The sequence below is a fragment of the Bos taurus genome, chromosome Y (assembly GCF_002263795.3).
Source record: "Bos taurus isolate L1 Dominette 01449 registration number 42190680 breed Hereford chromosome Y, ARS-UCD2.0, whole genome shotgun sequence".
In the NCBI taxonomy this organism is placed as follows: domain Eukaryota; kingdom Metazoa; phylum Chordata; class Mammalia; order Artiodactyla; family Bovidae; genus Bos; species Bos taurus.
This window is the reverse complement of record NC_082638.1, coordinates 57206778-57230006: the sequence shown is the minus strand read 5'-3', so window position 1 is coordinate 57230006 and position 23229 is coordinate 57206778. Positions and strand designations below refer to the sequence as shown.

The 23229-nt window shown below is 37.7% G+C and overlaps 1 protein-coding gene across 1 annotated transcript; it reads left to right on the top strand.

Moving 5' to 3' along the window:
* Positions 1-5349: 5349 nt before the first annotated feature.
* On the top strand, positions 5350-7214 carry LOC132344715 (heat shock transcription factor, Y-linked-like). The gene is made up of 2 exons (XM_059884359.1): positions 5350-5975; positions 6406-7214. The coding sequence occupies exons 1-2, from the start codon at positions 5466-5468 to the stop codon at positions 7138-7140; spliced, it is 1245 nt and encodes a 414-aa protein (XP_059740342.1). The 5' UTR covers positions 5350-5465; the 3' UTR covers positions 7141-7214.
* Positions 7215-23229: the final 16015 nt, after the last annotated feature.

Genomic DNA, 23229 nt, shown 5'->3' with positions numbered 1-23229 from the left:
AATAGGCTGTAGGTTGAACTGCCTCATTAAAAGTGACACAAATATATGCCTTTCTGTAGCTGAGTAATATTTCATTTGTATATATACCACAACTTCCTTATATATTCATCTGCTGATGTGCATCTAGATTACTTCCATGTCATAGCTATTGTAAAGGCAATTTCAATAAACATTGGGGTACATGTGTTATGTTCCATCCTAATTCCCTCTGGGTATATGCAAAGAAGTGGGGTTTCTGGGTCATATGACAGGTCTAGTCCAAGTTTCTCAAGGAATCTCCAAACTGTTCTGAATACAGGTTGTACCAGTTTGTGTTACGGGCAACAGTGTATTAGGGTTAACTTTTCTCCACAGCCTTTCCAGGATTTCTTGCTTGTAGAATTTCTGGTGATGGCCACGCTGAACAGTGTGAGATGACTGCTCATTACAATTTTAATTTTCATTTATCTAATGATGAATGATGTTAAGCATATTTCATGTGTTTATTAGACATCCATATGTCTTCTTTAAAGAAATGTCTATTTAGAGCTATTGGCCCCTTTTAATGATGCTGTGAAAGTGCTGCACTCAATATGGCAGCATATTTGGAAAACTCAGCAGTGGCCAAAGGACTCGAAAAGGTCAGTTTTCATTCCAATCCCAAAGAAAGGCAATGCCGAAGAATTCTCACATCACCATGCAATTGCACTCATCTCACATGCTAGTAAAGAAATGCTCAAAATTCTCCAAGCCAGGCTTCAGCAATATGTGAATTGTGAACTTCCAGATGTTCAAGCTGGTTTTACAAAAGGCAGAGGAACCAGAGATCAAGTTGCCAACATCTGCTGGATCATTGAAAAAGCAAGAGAGTTCCAGAAATTCATCTGTTTCTGCTTTATTGTCTATGTGGAAGCCTTTGAGTGTGTGGAGCAGAATAAACTGTGGAAAATTCTGAAAGAGATGGGAATACCAGACCACCTGACCTGACTCTTGAGAAACCTATATGCAGGTCAGGAAGCAACAGTTAGAACTGTACATGGAACACATACTGGTTCCAAATAGGAAAAGGAGTATGTCTAGGCTGTATATTGTCACCCTGCTTGTTTAACTTATATGCAGAGTACATCATGAGAAACACAGGGCTGGAGGAAGCACAAGGTGGAATCAAGATTGCCAAGAGAAATATCAATAACCTCAGATATGCAGATGATACCATCCTTCTGGCAGAAAGTGAAGAGGAACTAAAATGACTCTTGATCAAAGTGAAAGAGGAGAGTGAAAAAGTTGGCTTCAAGCTCAACATTCAGAAAATGAAAATCATGGCAACTGGTCCCATCATGTCATGGGAAATAGATGGGGAAACAGTGTCAAACTTTATTTTGGGGGGCTCCAAAATCACTGCAGTTGGTGTCTGCAGCCATGAAATTAAAAGACACTCCTTGGAAGGAACGTTGTGACCCACCTTGATAGCATATTCAAAAGCAGAGACATTACTTTGCCAACAATGGTCCATCTAGTCAGGGCTATGGTTTTTCCTGTAGTCATGTATGGATGTGAGAGTAGGACTGTGAAGAAAGCTGAGCATGGAAGAATTGATGCTTTTGAACTGTAGTGCTGGAAAAGACTCTTGATATAAGAGATCCATCCAGTCCATCCTACAGGAGTTTAGTCCTGGGTGTTCCTTGGAAGGAATGATGCTAAAGCTGAAACTCCAGTACTTTGGCCACCTCCTGTGACGATTTGACTCACTGGTAAAGACTCTGATGCTGGGAGGGATTGAGGTCAGGAGGAGAAGAGGACGAGAGAGGATGAGATGATGGTTGGCATCACCGAGTCGATGGACGTGAGTTTGTTGAACTCCAGGAGTTGGAGATGGATAGGGAGGCCTGTCGTGCTGCAATTCATGGGGTCGCAAAGAGTCGGACATGACTGAACAACTGAACTGAACTGAACTGAAGCAACTGACAAAGAATTAATGTCAAAAATATACAAGCAACTCCTGAAGCTCAATTCCAGGAAAATAAACGACTCAATGAAAAAATTGGCCAAAGAACTAAACAGACATTTCTTCAAAGAAGACATACAGATAGCTAACAAACACATGAAAAGATGCTCAACATCACTCATTATCAGAGAAATGAAAATCAAAACCACAATGAGGTACCTTTTCATGCCAGTCAGATTGGTTGTGCTCCAAAAGTCTACAAGCAATAAATGCTGGATAAGGTGTGGAGAAGAAGGAACCCTCTTACACTGTTGGTGGGAATGCAAACTAGTACAGCCACTATGGAGAACACTGTTTAGATTCTTAAAGCAAAAACAAAAACAAAAACAAAAACAACCTTCAAATAGAACTGCCATAAGACCCAACAATCCCACTGCTGTGCATACACAGCAAGGAAACCAGAATTGAAAGAGACATGTGTACCCCGATGTTCATCACAGCACTGTTTCTAATAGCCAGGACATGGAAGCAACCTAGATGTCCATTAGTGGATGAATGGATAAGAAAGCTGTGGGATATATACATAATGGAGTATTACTCAGCCATTAAAAGGAATACATTTCAGTCAGTTCTAATGGGGTGGATGAAACTGGAGCCTATTATACAGAATGAAGTTAGCCAGAAAGAAAAACACCAATAGAATAAACTAACACATATATGTGGAATTTAGAAAGATGATAACGATAACCATGTATGTGAGAATGCAAAAAAGACAAAGATGTATAAAACAGTCTTTTGAGCTCTGGGGGACGGCTAGGGTGGTTTGATTTGGGAGAATGGCACTGACACATGTATAATAACATAGGTCACCAAACTGGCAGTCCAGGTTCAATGCATGATACAGGATGCTTGGGGCTGGTGCACTGGGATAACCAGGAGGTATGATATGAAGAGGGAGGTGGCACACATGTATACCTGTGGCAGATTCATATTTATGTATGGCAAAACCAGTACAATATTGTAAAGCAATTAGACTCCAATTAAAATACATATATTTATATTGAAAATAAATAAAATAAAATTGTGTCCAATGTGAGGAGAGCAACAGCGTTCTTTGAACAATATATCTAAGTAAATGACAGTTGTGATTTTATGCGTTCAAGGTGTCCCCATAAGTATGAGCCCTACCTCTTATTACAGAAAGAATTGTGGAAGATGAGCGAGATTAAAGGAGAGCTTTTCAGCAACAGGATCTGAATTGTTCAGCCAGAAAATTATCAAGTAATGTAAGGCTTCCCAAACAGTTTATTTAAGATCTTGGGAGCAAGCAATGAGTTTGGCCACCTAAATAGTGTTGCATAAAATTATATTTTGACATATATACACCTGTGTGTATGAGTGTGTGTATAAAAAAGGTGCAATGGCTTTTAACTCCTGTTAGATTTAATAGAAATGGAAAAAAATTAAAACCCAAATGAAGAATGATTAAAAAGTCGACTCGGTTGTTGAATATATGTAAGCGGAAATACTTCAAAATATGTTTTCTTGGCTGAATGTAAAATATGAGGACTCTTTTATATCACTCACCTCTCTGCTTTTAATAAAGATCTACCAATTTTCAAATTTTTGTCCAGTTTTGACAAAAATAGACAGATATAGACTTATATATACATATATATCATACATAAAATATAGAAGTATATTTTCATAAGAGAAAATATTGATGCCAAGCTTAGATTTCAGAATTATTTCCAACTCCAGGCTCCATCTCAACAGGAAATAGCCAAAGTTGTTGCTGATTGAAACACTCCAAGAGCTGGAAAACCTGAAAAAGACATCGAACCTTCAACTGAGATTTTCTGTCACATTTATGATTGAGTTCTAAGTCCAACACTTTATTTCCTTTCGTGTTCTAAGCAGTCCCTTCTGAAGACTGAAAAGTATGAAAACCGAGAGAAAGAGGTAGGAGATTGTAGACCTCCTGGTGTTCAATTTCACACCAGTCAGAATGGGTGCGATCCAAAAGTCCACAAGCAATCAATGTTGGAGAGGATGTGGAGAAAAGGGAACCCTCTTACACTGTTGCTGGGAATGCAAAGTAGTACAGCCACTATGGAGAACAGTGTGGATATTCCTTAAAAAACTGGAAATAGAACTGCCTTATAATCCAGCAGTCCCACTGCTGGGCATACACACTGAGAAAACCAGAATTGAAAGAGACACGTGTACCCCAATGTTCATCGCAGCACTGTTTCTAGTAGCCAGGACATGGAAGCAACCTAGATGTCCATCAGCAGATGAATGAATGAGAAAGCTGTGGTGCATATATACAATGGAGTGTTACTCAGCCATTAAAAAGAATAAATTTCAATCAGTTCTAATGAGGTGGATGAAACTGGAACCTATTATACAGAGTGAAGTAAGCCAGAAAGAAAAACACCAATACAGTATACTAACACATATATATGGAATTTAAAAGATGGTAACAATAACTCTGTATATGAGACAGCAAAAGAGACACTGATGTATAGAACAGTCTTTTGGACTCTTGGGAGAGGTAGAGGGTGAGATGATTTGGTAGAATGACATTGAAGCATGTATAATATCATGTATGAACGAGTCACCAGTTCAGGTTCGATGCACGATACTGGATGTTTGGGGCTGGTGTGCTGGGACGACCCAGAGGGATGGTATGGGGAGGGAGGAGGGAGGAGGTTTCAGGATGGGGAACACATGTATACCTGTGGCGGATTCATGTTGATGTATGGCAAAACCAGGACAATATTGTATAGTTAAAAAATCAAATAAAAAATAATAAAATAAAATACACACAAAACAATAAAAAAAGTAATTTTAAACAGTGAGGCTAGAAAAGACAGAATCTAAGGATAATAATCAAGTGATAGAGAATAATAATGATTTAGCCATTAGTCAAATTCAAGGGTCTTTAGTTCCTCCTCAAGGGCCATCAATAACATCCTGAGCATTATCCTATGAACAGTTTTAGAGATGCCAAAGCCCCAGCCAGGCTGAAAGTTAAGTACAGAGACCACAGAGTAGTTGAAACCAGACAGTTAAAAGATTTTATTGCGGAGGCCAGTAGACCAATTTTGCTTGGGTAACAGTACTGAATATGAAAAATGTGTGTATAGAAGGGTGATAAATCACTTGTATTTCAGAAACCAAGTAGATTTATTGATGTGATTTTTCTGTGTAAAAATTCTTTAGGAATGAGATTTTGCATGCTTCATGGTTTTGGTTACTATTTCTGTAAGCAGGCTGTATTTTTAAGTTGATGCTGAAGTAAACCCTAGCTGAACATCACCTTTCAATGGCTAGGAGACCAGTGATTTTGTGATGTCACAGCTACCCTTTGATTGCTAGGAGACAAGTGATTTTGTGATGTCACAGCCTTTTGACTTTGAGGACCTCTGTGATGGTCTAGAGAGTTTCTCTCTGTTGGCCAGCCAAGCAATTTTTGAAGTAGTGGTCAGTAAAATCAGACAAATGAGAAAAGGATCTGAAGAAAGATTTCTCTGAGATGGCACATATACCTTCAGAAATTCAAGATGGGCCTCCTAAGGATGAATCAACTGATTCAGAAACCTCCATTAGATCTTTGTATGATTATACACTTACTAGGGACTCAGTTTTGAGATCTATGATTGAAGAATATGCTTTTCAGGTTTTGTCTGAGGATCTTGTGATAAAAAGGCCATGCTACAAATATTCTGTATCTGAAACAGATGAGGTGACTAATTTTCTTTCACTCACCTTTCCACAAAAACTTTGGAATATAGTTGAAAGTGATCAGTTTGAATCTATTTGGTGGGATGAGAGAGGCACATGTATAGTGATCCACGAAGAACTCTTTAAGAAAGAAGTCTTGGAAAGAAAGGCACCTTTCAGAATATTTGAAACCAAGAGTATGAAGAGTTTAATTCGACAGCTTAACCTTTATGGATTTAGTAAAAAGCGACAAACTTTTCAAAGATCTGCTTCACTACCTGTCTTTCTGGAAGAAGAAAACAACATCTCTCTTTTGAGTAAGGTATTCCAACATTTTCACTTATTGGCAATATGTAAGATGAAATCATGTGACCTAGAAAGCACATTTACATATGTAGCTAAAACCAAATTTAAACTTGAGCTAACAAATCATTAAAAAGTTTTATTTTTTGAAGTTGAGAACAGCTGGATATGTTAAAATATTGGATGTTTGACAAACTTTCCTAGCACTGTGAAACCAGATATAAGTCCTGAAGCAACTTAAAGTGGTATTTACTGTATATATAAAATATATTTTTCATTGAGGATCGTATTCTTTCTAACATGTTACCTGTTAAACTACTAATGGAGGTGTTTTATTTGATGCTATTTAGTTGGTTTCATTAAAGGAATACATTTTTATAACTTAGCTTTGCTTGTCAGTTTTACCTTGGTTTATAAAGAAACTAAATAATGTAATCCTTTGATTTTAGTTACAGACCTACTATAATCCAAATTTCAAAAGAGGTCATCCTCAACTTTTATTAAGAGTGCAAAGAAGAGTTGGGATTAATAATGTGCCTCAAATATCTTCATTAGTGCAAGATAACAAGAAGCATGTTAAAGCAAGTGTCAACGAAGATGATCGTAACTCTGAATTTATTCCAGAAATTAGTAGAGAGAGCGCATTTTCAGCCTCCACAAGTTTACTTGTGCCTTTCATACAAAAGCCTCATACCATCCAGATTGTCACTAATACAAATGCCCTGTCTCCATGTGACTTACCTAACCACCCATCACCAATATCGGTTAGACAAACAGAACAGATTTTGGTAAATCAACCTGCTGTTTTAAAAAAGTTGAGCATTTTTAATTGGCATTCACATAGCAGCTACACTCAAGTAAATGGCCCCATTGAGGACTTTGCTACTACAACTACATCTACTTCTCAGAACCACATTGTATCCCCATTACAGAGCACTTATTCTGGACTGATGGTGGAGCCTTCTAAATTTCCAGTCAGGCATAGCAATATGTCAGGCCATGACAATCCTTTTCCTAACCTGCAAGAGACAGGCAACTCGTGGTTCTCAGTGCCAACAAGCACTTACACATCTGCTTCCTCTCTTTCAAGTCAACTCATCAACAATCATCATTATATGGAAACCATGCTAATTAAAACTGACCTATCAAATACGTGTCAGATTATGGAGCCTAAGGAAGATTGAACGTTACTTTGGGAGATGTCAACAAATACCTACCATTCCTGCATTTGAACAATAAATTTACATGTTCATCTTCATAGTTTCATTTTCAATTTTTAAACAAAGAAGAGAAAATGAGGCTTTAGTTCATTGGTTTACTATTTTACTGCATGGTATTCCAAACTCTTCAGTTCAAGAAAGCATTCGTTATGCATCCTAGGTAAATGACACCTGATATAATATTTGTAAGCAAGAAAATGAGAAGCAAGGGAAAAGAGGTAATGGATGTAAAGTGATTTCTGAAATCATCCCTGCTGAAATGAAGGGGTGTCTAAATTAGGATGGTATGGGTGAAGAAAGAGATGCAAATAAAATTAGATAAATAAAAATACACAGTATGATCTTCAGCACATTCACATATTATATTCTATTAGTTACTGGTAGAGTCTTAAAGATTAGACAGCAGATTGTTTTCATTATAGAAATTAATTTTGTCCCTGAAAATATAGATATTGTAGTACATCCAAAATCATGATCACAATTATACCATCACTGTGATAGAAAAGATAGCATGATATAATCAGTGACTGGCCCATGGTCAGCACACGTTATGTACTTTACAAGTGGTATTCTATAGGGTCATTTTTGCGCTGCTGTCCTTAAGGTACGTCTTCATTTCCTGACACCAAGATTCCACCCTATAATTTCAAATGCATGTTTAGATGTTGCTTATCTGTCCCCGTAGAGACAGAATAAATTCCTGGTCATTACTGCAGCACATCAGCATGGTTACAAAGTTCTTGGAAGACATGATATCTGTTTTCCTTAGTCATTTCATTATCTTTCTCTTCTGAAGCTACAATCACAAATTATTTTCAGTCATGCTAAGCCCTCAGAGAGGGCAATGACACCATGCTCCAGTACTCTTGCCTGGAAAATCCTATGGTCAGAGGAGCCAGGTAGGCTGCAGTCCATGGGGTCGCTAAGAGTTGGATACGACTCAGCGACTTCACTTTCACTTTTCACTTTCATGCATTGGAGAAGAAAATGGCAACCCACTCCAGTGTTCTTGCCTGGAGAATCCCAGGGATGTGGGGGCCTGTTGGGCTGCCGTCTATGGGGTCGCCTAGAGTCAAACACAACTGAAGTGACTTACCTAACCTTACCTTACCTTATGCTAAGCCCCTTCTAACAACTTTGTCTCAACTATTTCTTGCGGTTGGAAGGAACTACTGTTTGCCCTTCTATGAAGGAGAGTACAGATATCTTCAATGTGTTTTGGGTCTACCCTCTTTATGTATCTTTCACAACAGCTGAAACATAGAGCCTGAAAATGACACATTTTAAGTGCTTACTGAATTATCAATAAAGAAATGTAATAACCAATCAAATGCTCTACACATTACTCAACAACATTCTATAACCTGCACTACTATCATAATTCACCTTTCCTATTGACTGAGAAAATTTTCCAAGTTGATAAATATTTATTTTATTTACATGGATGTAAGAATTCTCAGGAGGCATGTATTCTGATGTTTGGAAGAATATTCCACGTTTTGATGTGACTTTTTGTGTGTGTGTCGTTTTGTTGTGTCAGTCAAAGTCTTTGGCATAGTCAAATAAGAGTAGCTGCTTTCCTGGAGTTCTCTTGCCTTTTGGAGGACCCAACGGGTGTTGACAATTGAATCTCGGGTTCCTCTGCCCTTTATAAATCCAGCTTGAACATCTGGGAGCTCATGGTTCACATTCTGTTGAAGCCTGGCTTGGGGAATTCTGAGCAGTTCTGGGCAAGTATGTCAGACATGTGCAATTAAGTGGTAGTTTGGACATTCTTTGGATTGCCTTTCTTTGTGGTTGGAATGAAAACTGACCATTTCCAGTCCTCTGGCCACTGCTGAGTCTCCCAAATTTGCTGGCATATGGAGGGCAGCACATTCATATCATCATCTTTTAGAATTTGAAATATCTCAACTGAATTCCATCACCTCCACAAGCTTTGTTTGTCGTTATGCTTCCTAAGTCCCACTAGACTTCACATTCCAGGACATCGGGTCCTCAGGTGAACGATCACACCATCGTGCTTAACTGGGTCATGAAGATCTTTTGTGCACATTTCATCCATGTATTCTTCCCACCTCTTCTTAATAGTTTCTGTTTTGGCTACATCCATACCATTTCTGTCCTCTATTGTGCCCATGATTGCATGACATTTTCCCTTGGTATCTGTGATTTTCTTGAAGAGATCAGTAGACTTTCCAGTTCTATTGATTTGCTTTATTTATTGACATTGATAACTGAGGGTGGTTTTACCTCTCCTTGCAATTCTTTGGGGATCTTCATCCAAATGTGTAAAATTTTCTTTTCTTTTCTTTTTATGTGCTATCCAGATTTATTATTATATAAATACAGATTGAGAGGAAGCAGTTAACATTTATTTTCTATTTGAACACATGTTCCAAATTGATTAAAACAATGAATCAAAATATTTTGCATTTTAAAATAAAATAAAAACATTTATAGGTGTTGCAAAATTGTCCTTTAACACGGCTGGCAGGAAGAATGATGAAAACATTCCAGAAATAGTGTCAATAGTTACACAACACTGTGAATGTTCATTTTTCCCTCTAAGGTTTGCTTTATTTTATTTTATTTTTTAATTTTACAATATCATATTAGTTTTGCCATATATCAAAATGAATCTTCCACAGGTATACATGTGTTCCCCATCCTGAAACCTCCTCCCTCCTCCATCCCCATACCATCCCTCTGGGTCATCCCAGTGCACCAGCCCCAAGCATCCAGTATTGTGCATGGAACCTGGACTGGTGACTCATTTCATATATGATATTATACATGTTTCAATGCCATTCTCCCAAATCATCCCACCCTCTCCCTCTCCCACAGAGTCCAAAAGACAGTTATATACATCTGTGTCTCTTTTGCTGTCTCCTCTCAGTGAACTCCGGGAATTGGTGATGGACAGAGAGGCCTGCCATGCTGCAATTCATGGGGTCACAAAGAGTCGGACACGACTGAGTGACTGATCTGATCTGATCTGATACAGGGTTATTGTTTTCTTTTTCCCCTTTTTGTTTAGCTTCGCTCCTCTTCTCAGCTCTTTGTGAGGCCTCGTAACTTTACCATTTTTCATTTCTTTTTCATGTGGATGGTCTTGATCACTTTTTCCTATACGATATCACTAACCTCCATCCATAGGTCTTCAGGCACTCATCTGTCAGATAGAATCCCCTGCATCTATTTATCAATTCCACTGTCTAATCATAAGGGTTTTGATTTTACATGTGTAAAATATATTATTCCCTATTTCTTATAGAGAAATCTTCACCCAGATTTTTATCAAAGAAATACAGAAAACTCTATATGGTATTCAGGATATACATGAAATATAGCTGTTTGATGTTTGCGGTTTAGCTCAGATCTTAATTTCTGAATGACGTGAAATTCTCTTTCATGTGTACAAATCTGGAAAATGTTTCACATGTGAACAATTGAGAATTCATATTTCATATGAGAACATTTCTCCCCAGATTGTCAAATGGGAAATACACAGAATTCCGAATCTCATATCAGAATACCTTCCAAACATTCTTGATGAAAAGATAGAGAATTTCAGAGCCCAAGCATGAAAATCTGTGGGAAAATTCTATATTTCTTGTAGGAAAATTAACACAGGTTTTTCAAATGTGAAATAGACAGTATTCAATATTTCATGAAGGAAAGACCTCACAAATATTTTCAAATGACAAATATGAAAAAATTCATGTTTCATGTGACCATGTGTGGATATGTGAAACAGACATTTTTGTATTTCCTGTCAAAGAATCTGCATCCATATTTTCATAACTCTAATGTAAAAAAATTCCACATTTTCTGCAGAATATTTCGTGTCCGTACATTCATGTATGATGTACAGAGAATTCGTACTTTACGTTGGAAAATCTTTCTCCAGATTTGTATATGTGAATAATGGAGAATTTCATGTTTCACACCCTGAAATCTTTATCTAGGTTTTCATATGTGAAACTGAGAATTTCATCTTTTATGTAGGACTCTCATTTCAGATGTCTATATTTGAAACAGATAATACTTTCATCAAGAGGCGCCTAAATTATTATATTTCTTCTGTCATTTTGGTGTTGTCACTGGGATAACTAAGGTTATTCATATCTCCCACATAAATTCGGTTTCTAATTTGAGATTCATCTAGATTTTTATTTTTTCATGGTGTTCTCTGCACAGAAGTTAAATAATCAGGACAACAATATATAGCTTTGACTTGTTCCTTTCCCAATTTTGAATTAGTTCATTGTCCCCTGTCCAATTCTAACTGCTGCACCTTTACTAGCACACACGATTCCCAGGAGACATATAAGGTATTCTTGTATTCTTATCTCTAAGAATTTTACAAAATTATGTTTCTTTCTTTCTTTCTTTCTTTTTTTGGTTTGTGTGCGATCCACAGTGTCCAAGTCATTAGCAGAGACAGTTAAGCAGATATAGATGATTGTATGCTATCTCCTTGCTTATTCTGTGATACAAACATCAATTCATGTGTACCTCTTATAATTAAATAACTAACTACACATTCCTGGTTTTTCTTTTTTTTTCAATTTTATTTTTTGGTCATTGCTGTCGTTTTCTCTTTTTTCAAGTAGTCAAGTACCAACTGGTAATTTCCTATGAACTTGCCATCTTATTATACAATAATTAAATTATGCCCATGGAAGTCTCACCTTTGATATCTACTGAATGGAATTGCGCTTTGAGATCTGAAGTTAGACATTTGTACGCTGGGAAAATGTCAGGAACGTTCAAAAAATAGCTAGAGATATTCAAGTGCTGCCTTTTTGAGCCCAATTTTGCTATTATATTTTATGTGGAAAGTTCTGCATTTCTTCATGCTGATGACAATTCCTCATTAAGAGAAATTTCCAAGGGGGAAAGAAAAAAAGACAACACAATATGCTTGATTGCATATTGAAAATCAAATTAGTACCAGTTACGTGTGTACGTAAGCAATGTCCCATCAAACAGATTGATTCATGGCAACTAATGTTTCATGTTTTTCTGTCAAGGAAAAAATAATAATTGAGCTTTCCAGGAAAAACTGAGAAGTTCCAAGAAGGCAGAAATGTAGGCAGATGTGAAATGCAACTCTCTCAATAAATGGATCACAAATAATACTTCTGCAAGGACAATAGTTCTCCCACAGCATCAAATAGCAGAAGACCCTGCTCACCAGAGTGTCCCATGTGGGTTCCAGACATACCTGAGTGAAAAGGAATTAAGAAGGGATTTAGAGGGATCCTGGGAGAGGACTGCTGTTGACTATGTGGAAATGGCCTGATGGAGCAGGTACGAGTGTAGCAGGGAATACCTTTTGAGAATTCCCAAACTGCCAAAGCGACTGTACTGTGTCACACTCAGGAGGCAGAGATACCTTGGTAGCGCCTCACCTTCCCACCTGTTAACACCTACTATAAGGCAATAGAGAAAGACCAGCAGAAGTACCACTCATGTTCCTGCAAACACAGGCTAGAAAAGGATCCCATTCAGGCAAAACCTCTTCTGCCTATGGCTGCTGGCTCCTATTCATAACTAGCACCACCATGTTTCCAGAATTCCAAGCAGCTGTACCTTAACCTTCTGTGCTCATCATGGCAGACCCCAGTGCACCACAAGTGTCTCAAGTCAGACACATTTGGTGACCACATGTGAGGAAGGATGAAATTTACACCTGAGGCCCAGGGACAGAGCCATTAAGAAAGAGGATTATGAATCTTCCATCCAGTTGTGCATGCTGCAGATTAAATACACAGGATTAATGATGCAGACCCTGTGTAAACGGATTACATCCAAAGCTGAGAAGAGGTCAAAAAAAAAAAAAAATGCCCAGGCTCAGGCAGCTATAAGAACACACAGGAATTATAGCAGTTTTGAGTCTGAGGTGCCCTTAGAGATATCCAGAATCCAGTTCTCTCCATCTTTGGAGAACTTCCCAAAGAGGTGTAATTGTCCTCTGGCCCATGTTGAGCACTAGGACACTCACAGATGAGACACAAGGAAATATGTATTATTCTTTTGATGCATTGAATTGTTGTGTTGTTTGTGCACTATTTTTCTCAGTTGTATGCTTCTTTGTTACTACACATTGATTTGATCTTGAAGATTATTTCAACTATATTTTTATTTTTTGTATAGCTATTTCTACTTTTACTTTGGTTTCCTATTTTCTGTGCCTTTAACTGCTGTTGCATCACTTCATTCTTTAACATGGGTATGCATTTCTATATTAACTGTGGTTTCCTGTTATTCTGTGGGGGCTGTCCTGCTCTTCTTGTCAGATTTGCTTTCTTTATTTTTCAGTTGGCACTCTACTCTGGTGGTGTTTTTTGCCTTGAGATTTACTTGATTGGCTCTCATTATGAATCTGTTGTCTTCTCTGTAGTGTTTATTGCTTGTGGCACCTTTTACTTATTTATTTACCATTTATCTATGTTACTTTTTTAATCTCCTCAATCTATCACTATGGTATTGTAGTTCTCTGGGCATAAGTTGGGCCTGATATTTTCTGCTGTCATCATCTGAGAGGGTAACAGGCAGGAAGGCTGGGGTCTCCAAATGAAGGATTTGGCCTGAAAGTATCAGACATTTTTATCTCTCTTAAGTAGCAGGAGGAAACAAACTAGCAATATTTTTTTTTTCTGTCTTTATACAAATTTAAAAGGAGGTTTCTCTTAAAATGTTATATTGCCAGAATGACACCTGGTTTCATCTGAAGTTAACTATTCTCAAACCTTGAGATAACCAATGCATTTTTCTTATGGAAATGTTTGTCTTAAACTATGCTAATGTATTATGCTTTTACCCTAAACTCTGTTCTTAAGTCAGTTCCTCCTAATGGCTCAGAACCTACTTGACAAACCAGTATGTCATACTCAGATAGTATTTCCCTAATCTATGTAAATGAATCATTGTATGGTAATCTATCCTTCTTCAGGACAATCATTTTATGGCCCGGGATGAATCATCTGATGCCAAGATTATCCCAAAATGCATCTTATGTGTGAGGGGGCCTGGTACCACTCTGAGTTTTAAAACATTCCTTTCTTTCATTAACAGACTACTAGTGACTATATAATATCCAGCTGAAGACTAGCAGGAGGGTACTCTTTCTGCCCCATTCTGATGCCTATATGAGAAGTTTTCTCTATCTCATTGATATTTTAATAAAATTTTATTATACAAAGCTCTGAGTGATCCAGCCTTATCTCTGGCCCCAGATTGAATTCCTCTCCTCTGGAGGCCAAGAATCCCAGCTCTTTGCATTCCATTACAACCTTTCACACTGAGACCAGGATCATGGGACACTAGAGAATTCCTGTCTACACTGATTATTAACTGGTGACAGTCTCGTTGAAGGCCTCTTTCTTAATCTCAGATGTACGGCACCCAACTGCCTACACAACCCAGGGCTGATGCCTCACACTACACAACAAGTAAGACAGAAAAACGCAACCAATCTTCAGCAAATAGACTGCCTAATGTCAGACTAATTCTATAGACATCTACAAATGACATGAACAGATATGGTATCACCATTAGAGACGGAAGACTCAACTGCAGATTCAAGAACATAGTTGTCAGTCTCTCCAACTGCAAAGCCCACACTAGACACTCAACTAATTTTATCAACTTGGAGTGGAGACGAGGAGCAATAACTATTACGCAGAAGTTTGGGAAGAAATGATGAGGAATGCAGTAGGGAAATGTGAAGTCAGAGAAATATGTTGTAGGCAAAGGAATGTGGTAAAAACTCAAAACATAATGAAAGAAAAAGTAGGCAGGCTCCTTGAAAATAACTTGGATGTTGTGGTAGTAAAGGTGATAAAACATTCTAGAAATGGAATGGGGGAAAGACGATAAACATTTCTATAGGGACTAGAAAAATGAATAAGTAACAGACACTCAACAACACACACACAAAAAAAGACTTTGGCCTCCTATATGCTAATACACACTGTTGTACAGCAGAAGCCAACACAACACTGGAAAGAAACTATCCTCCAATTTAGAAATAAAGTTTAAAATGAAACACAAGTGTTCAAAGGCACACGAGACCAGACAAAGTTAATTGATACGTATAGCACATTTCACTGAAGCAGAGCAGAATACACACTTTTTCTAAAGTGAAAATAAAATATCTTCAAGATATATCACAAAATGGATCTCAAATCAAGCCTTGATAAATTTGAGATAGTGGTAATGGTATTAATCTTTTTTTTTTTTTTTTTTTTTAACCACAACGTTATGATTTACATAGCAGAATTTGTAGGTGAGGACTGTGAGAAACATGAATCCATGTAGATGAATATATACAACTGTACATGGCCAAGAGATCACTCATGAAATGTGAGAGAAAATGAAAGAAAAATCTTAGAAGAAAATAATATTTAAAACATGATTATCCAAAAGTTATGGAGCATGCTAAAGCAGTAAAAGAGTGAAGTTGATAAATTCTACACATCTCAAGTAATCAACATAACCTACAATCTAAAGCATTTAGAGAAAGAAGAAAAATCAGGCAAAATTCCCCAAAGTGAATAGAAGGGGAAAAAATGATAAAAATCAAAGCAGAAATTAAAAAAAAAAGAAATGATAAAAAAAAAAAAATAGCCAAAATCAGTATCACTAAAAAGGGTCTCTTGGAGAGGAGAAGTAAAATAGACAAATCATGATACAGACTTATCAAGACAAAGAGGACAACAAATCCATCAATTTGACATGACAAAGGATGACATTATGACTAATATAACAGAAATAACAAAGAGTCATAAGGGACTACAGCAAACAACTATAAGTCAATAAAATTTAGAATTTGAGCCATGGACAAATACTAAGAAATTCAGCTAAATTTTTTTTAGCTGAAAAAAAAAAAAATAAAACAGAAAATATGAACAGAGCAATTACAAGCACTAAGATTGAAACTGTGATGAAAAAATTTCCAGTTGGCAAACTTAAACTCCAGAAAGCTTCACAGGGAAATTTTATGAACCAGTCAGAGAACTGCTGGCACATGCACTTCTGAAACGCTTCCAAAACTCTAGAGTGGAAGGAAAACCCAGAAGTCATCTTACAAGTTCACCATCACCCTGATATCAACCCCAAGATAACACAGAAAAAGAAAGTTAGAGACTAATATCTCATAGATGAACAGAGGCAAACATCCTTACCAAAATATTAGCAAAAAATTCCACCAATACCATAAAAGGATTGGACACCATAATTAAGTGTGGGGTTTATTCAAGATTTGGAAACATTCTTCAATAGTTGCATATCAATGTATAGTCAAGGTTTAAAACCATATGATTACCTCAATAGTTGGTGAAAGTTTTTGAAATAATTCAACAAGTGTTTGTGATAGAAGCTCTTCAAAAACTGAACATAGAAAAAACGACCTCAACTTAACAAAGGCACACAGATCAAAAGTACAACAACATATCACCTCACACCATTCCAAATGGCCATCATTTAAAAAAAACACAACAACAGGAGAATGCCCTGTTGGTCCAGTGGCTAAGACACCATGATCCCTATGCAGGGGTCCCAGGTTTGATCCCTGGTCATGGAATTGAATTCCACACAGAGCAATTGAGGTTTGTGGCAACCAAATAAAGAAGTAATAAATATATGTGTGTGCATATTAATGCATTTAAATGGAATCCAGAAAACAGATGCTGAGTAAACCATTTGGAGTGTAGGAAGAGATGCAGTCATGGAAAACAGACTTGTGGACACAGTGCAGGAAGGACATACCAAGTATGTAGTAGATAGCTATTGCTATGCAGTGCTCTAGTGGAATTGGTTTTGGAGTAGCAGAGGAGGCCCAAGTGGGAGATCGGAGGACTGCTCAAAAGGGAGGCTCACCTGTATTTACTAATAACTGATTTATTTTGCTGGGCAGCAGACACTAACACAACATTGTAAGGAAAGAAAATCAGTCTTTGTCTAATTTGTGCTAGTGACAAGTAAAGCATCACTGCATGTCAATTAAAATGTGTACCCAGGATGGCTTTAGTATGTATAGGCAAAGAAAAAGCAAAAAAAAAAAAAAAAGAGAGACAAACTTAAATGCAGAGCTATGTTGGGCAGAATAAATTCAGACTCTATACTTGTGTCCCTTCACTTCCCTAATTTTCCATTGTTTCCAAAAGTAAAGAATGGCTTTCTAAAAGTAAAGTAAACATATATGGTTATATATTTTCATAAACTGATGTCACCGGTTTATGAAACCATGAATCCCCTCAAGTTTAATTTTATTTTTTAAATTTAATTTTATTTTTTAACTTTACAATATTGTATTGGCTTTGCCATATATCAAAATGAATCCACCACAGGTATACATGTATTCCCCATCCTGAACCCTCCTCCCACCTCCCTCCTCATACCATCCCTCTGGGTCATCCCAGTGCACCAGCCCCAAGTAATAGCTGACCTTTGACTTTCAAAACTTTGGGAAGTAGGAATTAGTAAACATAGGTTAACAGTGAGGTGCTGCACAAGAATCCCTTATATTGCAGTTCTAGAATGTGTGCTACCTAATGGGAAAAATGCATAGTTCAAAAGTGGAGAATTATGTTTTCTTCATCAAGCCTTTCATTCTAAGAAGGATTTAATCATGAGAAGCGACTTCTCAAGTATCGCAAAAAGACTGCTCTAACGAAGGATAGGAGGGTCCAAGTTTTACAGAAATTTTGGTACAATGATCAGGTATGGAGAATGTCTGAATATTATGGTTAACGAAAGAAAAACTGGACACCTCAAGTGAATGGATTTAAATATTTTCTACCTATGGTAGATGCAAGAATCTGGGCTCCTTGAAATAATTCCTTTGATAATCACCTTAACTAGGGCTAGTATCTATTCTTTCTGTCTCAAGTCAGTTCTTCAGGCCATGCTAGCTTCAAGTGCAGTAACTAAGGACTTGATAGTGGGCAAACTGATTTCATCAAGAGTTCCCCCAGGATTTATGTTTATGGATAGATTCAAGGGCTTATGACTTGATGCCTGCAGCATCATTTGTTTACTGATATGGCTGGCAAATTTCTTGGTTCACAGTGTGCTCTATTCTCTACAACCTCAGAAAGATACTGTCTCTAGAAAGGTTCTTACACTCTCAAAGAAGTTGACTGTGGGCTTCTGCCTGAATAGGACATTAGTTCAGTTCAGTTCAATTCAGTCGCTCAGTCATGTCCAACTCTTTGCGACCCCATGAATCGCAGCACGCCAGGCCTCCCTGTCCATCACCATCTCTCACGTTCATCGAGTCGGTGATGCCATCCATCCATCTTATCGTCTGTCACCCCATTCTCCTCCTGCCTCCAATCCCTCCCAGCATCAGAGTCAGAGGACCTAAAGTAATGTGAAAATACCTAATACAGGTTTAGTATAAATCCCCAAAAGACAGGAGACTGAAAGCAAACTATAAATCTGAGGAACATGACCCAAAACACTTCAAGATCAAAGAAGGGTAAAAAAAAATATATATATATACATATATATATATATATATATATATATATATATATTTAAAATTATGTACCTACACTGATATGTTCAAATAGGCATATAAACACATACTGTGTGTGTGTGTGTGTGTGTGTGTGTGTGTGTATGTCATATTTTCAATTGTACCTGAACTTTCTTTGGAATATTCTCAAAAATATGCTTCACATTAAGGCATAAAAGAAGTCTTAGTATTTTACATAATACCAAGTATATTCTCTGAAAACCAAGATGTGAAGCTAAAATTTAAAAATGGGATATGTGTTTGCAAATTTGTCAATGTATGAAAAATTATACAAGATATTCCTAAAGAACCAATATTTCAAAGGGTAAGTCACAAGTGAAATTATATAATTCTCTGACATGAATGTAAGTGAAACCACTTTTAGCAAATCATTAGATCCTGCAAAAGGACATACCTGCAGTTATATACCTCCTGCAAAATATATACTGCTACCTGTAGACAGCAAAATTATATACCCAAACTTTCAACATATACATACGCATGTATATGTGTAGCCGTATATAAGCTAATGGTTGCCCAGGCAGTATTAGTACTAAGGAACCTGTCTTCTAACATAGAGGTCATAAGACAGGCAGGTTCGATCTGAGTTGGGAAGATCTCCTGGAACTAAGGATGGCAACCCATTCCTACTTTTTCACCTTGAGAATCCCATGCATTGAGGATACATTATGGTGACAGTCTGTGTGATACAGAGTGTCAGACAGGAATGTAGTGACGTAACACATGAAATATCACTTGAACGGGTATGTATGTATGTATTACACTTGTTCCTTTCATATATTACCAATGACATGCTCAACAACAACATCAACAACAACAAAACAGTTAATTTACTCATTTCATTTCAGTCACAGGCCCGTGTCCGAATCTTTGTCACCCCATGAATCACACCACACCAGGCCTCCCTGTCCATTACTAACTCCTGGAGTTCAGGCAAACATATGTTCATCAAGACGATGATGCCATCCAGCCATCTCATCCTCTGTCGTTCCCTTCTCCTCCTGATCCAAATCCCTCCCATCATCAGAGATTTTTATGTGTCAACTCTATGAGTGAGGTGGCCAAAATACTGGAATTTCAGCTTTAGCATCAGTCTTTCCAAAGAACACCCAAGACTGGTCTCCTTAAGGATGGACTGGTGGGATCTGCTTGCAGTCCAAGGGACTCTCAAGAGTCTCCTCCAACACCACAGTTCAAAAGCATCAATTTTTTGGTACTCAGCTTTCTTCACAGTCTAACTCTCATATCAATATATGACCACTGGAAAAAAACATAGCCTTGACTAGATGGACTTTCGTTGGCAAAATAATGTCTCTGCTTTTTAAAATGAGATCTAAGTTGGACATAACTTTCCCTCCAAGGAGTAAATGTCTTTTAATTTCATGGCTACAATCACCATCTGCAGTGATTCTGGAGCTCCAAAAATAAAGCCTGACATAGTTTCCACTGTTTCCCCATCTATTTCCCATGATGTGATGGGACCAGATGCCATGATCTTCATTGCAGAATGTTGTGCTTTAAGCCCAGTTTTTCACTTTCCTGTTTCCCTTTCATCAAGAGGCTTGACACTTCCTCTTCATTTTCTGCCATAAGTGTGGTGTTATCTGCATATCTGAAGTTATTGACATTTCTCCTGGCAATCTGGACTCCAGCTTCTGCTTCTTCCAGCCTAGAGTTTCTCATGATGTACTCTGCATTCATGTCAAATAAGCAGGGTGGCAATATACAACCTTGACGTCCTCCTCTTTCTATTTGGAACCCATCTGTTGTTCCGTGTCCATTTCTAATTGTTGCTTCCTGACTTGCATATAGGTTTCTCCAGAGGCAGGCCAGGTGGTCTGGTATTTCCATCTCTTTCAGAATCTTCCACAGTTTCTAGTGATCCACACAATCCAAGCTTTGGCATAGTCAATAAAGCAGAAATAGGTGTTTTTTGGTTTGTTTGTTTTTAATTTTCTGGAACCTTCTTGCTTTTTCAATGATCCAAGATTGTTGGCATTTGGATCTCTGGTTCCTCTGCATTTTCTAAAACTAGTTTGAACATCTGGAAGTTCACGGTTCATGTATTAATGAAACCTGGCTTGGAGAACTTTGAGCATTACTCCACTAGAACGTGAGATGAGTGTAATTGTGTGGTAATCTGAGCATTATTGGGCACTGTGTTTCTTTGGGGTTGGAATGAAAACCGATCTTTTTCAGTCCCATGGCCACTGTTATGTTTTCCAATTTGCTGGCATATTGAGTTCAGCACTTTCACAGCATCATCTTTCAGGATGTGTAATAGCTCAGCTAGAATTCCATAACCTCCACTAGCTTTATTCGGAGTGATTCTTTCTATGGCCCATTTGACTTGACATTCCAGGATGTCTGGCTCTAGGTGAGCGATCACACCATATTGAATATCTGGGTCTTGAAGATCTATTTTGTACAGTTCTAGTCTGTATTCCTGCCACTTTTCTTAATATTTTCTGAGTCTTTTAGGTCCGTAAAATTTCTGTCCTCTATAGAACCCATCTTTGCATGAAACGTTCCTTCAGTATCGCTAATTTTCTTGAGGGGATGGTCTTTCCCATTCTTTTGCTTCCCTCTATTTCTTTGCATTGATCGCTGAGGAAGGCTTTCTTATCTCTCCTTGCTACTCTTGAGAACACTGCATTCAGATGCTTATATCACTCCTTTTCTCCTTTCTTTTTCACTTCTCTTCTTTTCACAGCTATTTTTAAGGCCTCCACAGACACCTATTTTGCTGTTTTGCATTTCTTTTCCATGAGGATAGTCGTGATACCTGTCTCCTGTACAATGTCACAAACCTCTGTCCATAGTTCATCATGCACTCTATCCGATCTAGTCCCTTAAATTTATTTCTCACTTCTACTATATAATCATAAAGGATTGGATTTAGGTCATACCTCAAAAAGTTGACTTAAAGGCTAACATTCAGAAAACTAAGATCATGGCATCAGTTTCCATCACTTCATGGGAAATAGATGGGAAAACAGTGGAAACAGAGTCATACTTCATTTGGGGGGGGGGGGAGGGTGCTGCAAAATCACCGCAGATGGTGATTGCGGCCATGAAATTAAAAGACGCTTACTCCTTGGAAGGAAAGTTATGGCCATCCTCGATAGCATATTCAAAAGCAGAAACACTACTTTGCAAACAAAGGACCGTCTAGTCAAAACTGCGGTTTTTCCAGTAGTTATGTATGGATGTGAGAGCTGTGCTGTGAAGAAAGCTTAGCGCCAAAGAATCGACACTTTTGAACTGTGGCATTGGAGAAGACTCCTGAGAGTCCCATAGACTGCAAGGAGTCCAATCAGTCCATTCTAAAGGAGATCAGACCTTGGTGTTCTTTGGAAGGAATGATGCTAAAGCTGAAACTCCAGTAATTTGGCCATCTCATTCGAGAGTTGACTCTGGAAACTACTGAAGCTGAGATAAATTGGGGGCACAAAGAAAAGGGGATGACAGAGGATGAGATGGCTGGATGGCATCACTGACTCAATGGATGTGAGTTTGAGTGAACTCTGGGAGTTTTTGATGGACAGGGAGGCCTGGTGTGCTGCAATCCATGGAGTCACAAAGAGTCGGACATGACTGAGCGACTGAACTGAATGCATGGAAAATTAAACAACACATTCTGAAGGGCTCGATGAGGCGAAGAATAACTCACAGGGGAAATGGGAACATATTCTAAGGTGATTTAAAATGAAAACCCAATGTAGAAAGTCATCAGATACAGCAGAAGAAGAACCCATATATATTTAAGGTTACATAAAAAGAAAGCTCTTCAATTCTGGGGAGAAGGTAATGCCTTCTTTAAAAGCTGGGAAAAAAATCTAATTTCACAGAAAGAAGAAAGAGGAAATGAACAAATATTAGTATGGTTTTAAGTTAATAGAAAAAGAATACAGAAAATTGAACATGAAACAAAGATAGTAAAAAGAATATTAGGTAAACTAAAAAACGAAAAGAGCAGATTTAGTTACTGAAATGAGAATGAATAAGATGCCATTGCTACTAAACATACTAAAAAAGGAGGAATTTGGGTATTTACAACAGGAATATCTGTCAATAAAAGTCTCAAACTATGTGAAGCAGTCAAATTGCTAGAATAACAGAGTGACTAAAACAATTTTATATACTGGGGGGGGGGGGAAACGAACAGATTAATAAAAAAAAAGAAGAAGAAGAAATTGAATTGGTTATCCCATTGTTTGTAAATAAGCCCTTAGGACCAGTTTCTTTTAAACCTGTACTATTCAGGTCGGTAGGTGCCCAATATGCTATTGGAGATGAGTGGAGAAAGAACTCCAGAAAGAATGAAGACATGGAGCCAATGCAAAAACAATACCCAGTTGTGCATGTGACTGGTGACAGAAGCAAGGTCCGATGCATCAAAGAGCAATATTGCATAGAAACCTGGAATATGGGGTCCATGAATGAAGGCAAATTGGAAGTTGTTAAACAGGAGATGGCAAGAGTGATCATCGACATTC

What these genes read in the sequence shown, in the direction of transcription:
- LOC132344715 (XM_059884359.1), top strand. Translation starts at nt 5,466, where the DNA reads ATGGCACATATACCTTCAGAAATTCAAGATGGGCCTCCTAAGGATGAA. An exon ending in ACATCTCTCTTTTGAGTAAG is followed by an intron (nt 5,976 to 6,405) that starts GTATTCCAACAT and finishes CTTTGATTTTAG; the next exon opens with TTACAGACCTACTATAATCC.